The sequence below is a fragment of the Dendropsophus ebraccatus genome, chromosome 7 (genome assembly GCF_027789765.1).
Source record: "Dendropsophus ebraccatus isolate aDenEbr1 chromosome 7, aDenEbr1.pat, whole genome shotgun sequence".
Lineage (NCBI taxonomy): Eukaryota > Metazoa > Chordata > Amphibia > Anura > Hylidae > Dendropsophus > Dendropsophus ebraccatus.
In genome coordinates this window covers 110,078,365-110,081,507 of record NC_091460.1, presented here as the reverse complement: position 1 = coordinate 110,081,507, position 3,143 = coordinate 110,078,365, and the positions used below count along the sequence as shown (strand labels likewise).

Sequence of the window (3,143 nt, the reverse complement as noted above, 5' to 3'; positions counted from 1 at the left end):
GTAACGTTATCTGTTAAAGGGAATGTACCATGAGGTACATAGCTTTAAGATATTTACATGAACAGACTACCTCCGGCGCGGTTTAAAAAGAGGACCACACATTGATACCACCACAATAATAAAATATAGATTTTATTAAAAAATAAATAAATGTAACAAATGTAACAAGAAACCACTCAGACACGGCAATTAATGTGAAATAATATGAAGTTTATTGTAAGTGTATTTGTATGTGGTTGTTACCTCCCAGTACAGCGACACTCAGGACAGGAAAAAACCCCAGGGGGGAAAACCTGCAGGGAAGCCATGGCCACTGTACTACCCTTCCTCTGGCATACTAAGGGAGGTAACACTATAACATTTCTGTGTGTGTGTGTGTGTGAGTGTGTGTGTGTGTGTGTGTGTGTGTGTGACAGTGTAGGTTGGTGTTTGTGAATAAAATAAAAAAGGATACCTCATTGCTGATCTTGGCTTTGGGATCCTCTTCTCCTTGATGTTCTTCATTCTTCCTCACCGGAATCCTCCTCTGTGTCTGTCTGGCAGATTTCCCCCTTGCACGGATGGAGCTGGAGGGCCTTACACAGGGAGCAAGACGGAGGGATCCTCGATGGGCCATAGGTGGTAAATTCTTTAGGATCCCTCAGGTAATAGCGAATGGCCCAGCTGTGGTGGATCTTCCTCTCCCTTCTCCAGGCCCAATGCAAGGGTTCTTCTGCCATGACCTAGAATGAAAGAGAATATGCATTACAATAATATTATTACCACAGACTCTACATGAAGACTGGAGAGATTTATTTTCTCTTTACTCACCAGATCACAGGTGGTCCGGTCCACCCAAGCACGAAATCCAATACGGAGGAGCAACTGGTTGCGTCTATGGAGAAGTTCTTCTTTCTTCGCAGTCCAGGTGGTTCCTCCGGCCCAGGCGCAGATCTCTCGCCGAAAATCTTCTTCATCTTCCTCGAGCTGGTTTGCTAGGAACCTGTAAAATATTACAAAAGAAGATGAAAGAAGTCAGAACAGTGTAGAGCCGATAAGCTGTAAGAAAACAAAGACCTGGTGATAATAAAAGATACTTACAGAGCTGGAAAAAAGTTCCTTCTATATTCCTCGGTACATAGGTGTCCTCTCCGAAGGTACACGAGGACCATGGCCAGGAGGTACTAGAGGGAGGAGGAAGACAGTGAGAGGTTACTATAGATTTACTTCCTTCAAAAAAAATGAAAGAGAGACCCAAGTGCTGCTCAGAACCTTTATATATGTATCCAGTATCCTGTAATATAATAACATTGCTATTTCTATATACAGTGTTATAATACCTTATCCGAGATCCTCATACAGCAATCCCTGGCAAGGAAGGTGTTGATATGGATGTCGTCCAGGAGGCTGATGAATGCGTCCATCTCTTCCTGCTGGGGGGTCGGCTCCTTCTTCCTCTTCTTCTGGGCCTCTTCCTGGGTGGTAGATGCTTCACTGTGGTGGAAGTGTAAGATATTACATTACTAATAGTCCAATGGTAACAATCTCCAATACAGAAAATACATATTAAATACTGTTCTCCTAAACTTTTTTTTATAAAAATGGACTGTATGACATTGTTTATTCATCAGATGTTTATATCATGGATGTCCCCAACCACCGCCACTCACTGGGATCTGTCACTTCTAGGCTTCCATTGTAATATAACAGTATACTGTGCAGTAGGTGTTTATACTGGGGGCCTCTACATGGAATAGTACAGTCTGCTCTGCTGTTCTATGTATCAAACAAAATAAGTTTAAGTACTGTATATGGCAGGAGCTTTACCAATGACATCTGAAAATAAATAAATATATATATATATATATATATATATATATATATCTCCCATATTCCCCATCAGTCCAGCACAGATGCTCCAGATAACCCGCTGCACCAGCACATGTGGCTCCAGTCCCAACCATCAGTGGTCACATGACTGAGCAGGGAGACCAGTAGAAATGACCGGTGACTACAGAGGCAAGTTACCATGGCTCCCAGCCTGGAAAGAAGACTAGACGGTCACGGGAGGATCTGTGCTGGATAATACATTTCTTTTTTTATCACTGGACATTTACAGGTGTAAAGAAGACATGGCGCTGCTGACTATCTAGTCTATGTACAGGTAACCCTCCATCCCCCCATTACTGCTGTGTCAGAAAGCCATTATATGTATGCCCCCCCTATATAAGATATATGGATGGGGATTTCCTATACATGTACTGTCCCCTATACGGTTGCCCTGGTAACCACCCCCATGTGTCAGTGTATGGGAGACATGGGATACATTGTAGTGCTGTGTCCCTATTGGTTGTACTTACGCCTCCTCCTCATACTGGCTGATCAGCTCTCTCTTCCTCTTCCTGCTGGTCATGGTGAATCCTCCTCGTCCTCCTCTGCGCTGGGTCGATCCTCACTCGCGCTCGTTGGTAACTCCTCTTCCTCCTCCTCGCTGGGTTGATCCGGGTCTCAGACGAAAAATCAGCAAAAATCGCCAAAAAATCGCTTCGATCCGAAAAAAAGAGCCAGTCCTATCTCTAAAAGAGCAATCGCAGACTGGCACCGATTGCTGTTTGTTTACGCATTTCTAAGCGCTAATCCTGCAATCCTATTGGCTGTTGGCTGTTGCTATAGGGACTCCCATAACAACAACAATTTAAACAACAACAACAACTCATTTAAATAATCATGTGATATGTTTATGTTAATATTCAAATCCTATTGGTTGTTGGCTGTTGCCATACAAATTCAAATAACAACAACTAACTTAAAGGGCCAGACACCCTTATAATATTATCATATATGTATATGTGTTATTTTTCAGATTGCTAGTTAATACACAGATTCATTGTAGCATTCATCATCCTTATATCCAATGTTATGTGTAAAGGCCGCCATGTTGTATTGTAGCATTCATCATCCTTATATCCAATGTTATGTGTAAAGGCTGCCATGTTGTATTGTAGCATTCATCATCCTTATATCCAATGTTATGTGTAAAGGCCGCCATGTTGTATTGTAGCATTCATCATCCTTATATCCAATGTTATGTTTAAAGGCCGCCATGTTGTATTGTAGCATTCATCATCCTTATATCCAATGTTATGTGTATAGGCTGCCATGTT

At 42.2% G+C, this 3,143-nt stretch overlaps 1 protein-coding gene across 2 annotated transcripts; it reads right to left on the bottom strand.

Annotated features, from left to right (window-relative positions):
- Positions 1–206: 206 nt before the first annotated feature.
- LOC138796958 (speedy protein 1-A-like) lies at positions 207–2,603 on the bottom strand. 2 transcript variants are annotated; one of them, XM_069976717.1, is made up of 6 exons: positions 2,097–2,147; positions 1,650–1,755; positions 1,320–1,473; positions 1,081–1,163; positions 811–982; positions 207–722 (listed from the first exon to the last, which is right to left on the bottom strand). In XM_069976717.1, exons 3-6 carry the CDS (start codon positions 1,401–1,403, stop codon positions 501–503), a joined length of 561 nt encoding a protein of 186 aa, XP_069832818.1. In that variant the 5' UTR covers positions 1,404–1,473; positions 1,650–1,755; positions 2,097–2,147; the 3' UTR covers positions 207–500. The 2 variants fall into 2 exon arrangements, with proteins under 2 accessions (XP_069832818.1, XP_069832817.1); XM_069976716.1 differs by lacking the exons at positions 1,650–1,755; positions 2,097–2,147 and adding an exon at positions 2,340–2,603.
- Between the last annotated feature and the right edge of the window lie 540 nt (positions 2,604–3,143).

Coding starts and splice junctions, on each gene's coding strand:
- LOC138796958 (XM_069976716.1), bottom strand. CDS start 2,392: ATGACCAGCAGGAAGAGGAAGAGAGAGCTGATCAGCCAGTATGAGGAG. Junction 1,474..2,339: donor AGCCAGTATGAGGAGGAGGC/GTAAGTACAACC, acceptor CTTCCACCACAG/TGAAGCATCTACCACCCAGG. Junction 723..810: donor ACCGGACCACCTGTGATCTG/GTGAGTAAAGAG, acceptor CTTTCATTCTAG/GTCATGGCAGAAGAACCCTT.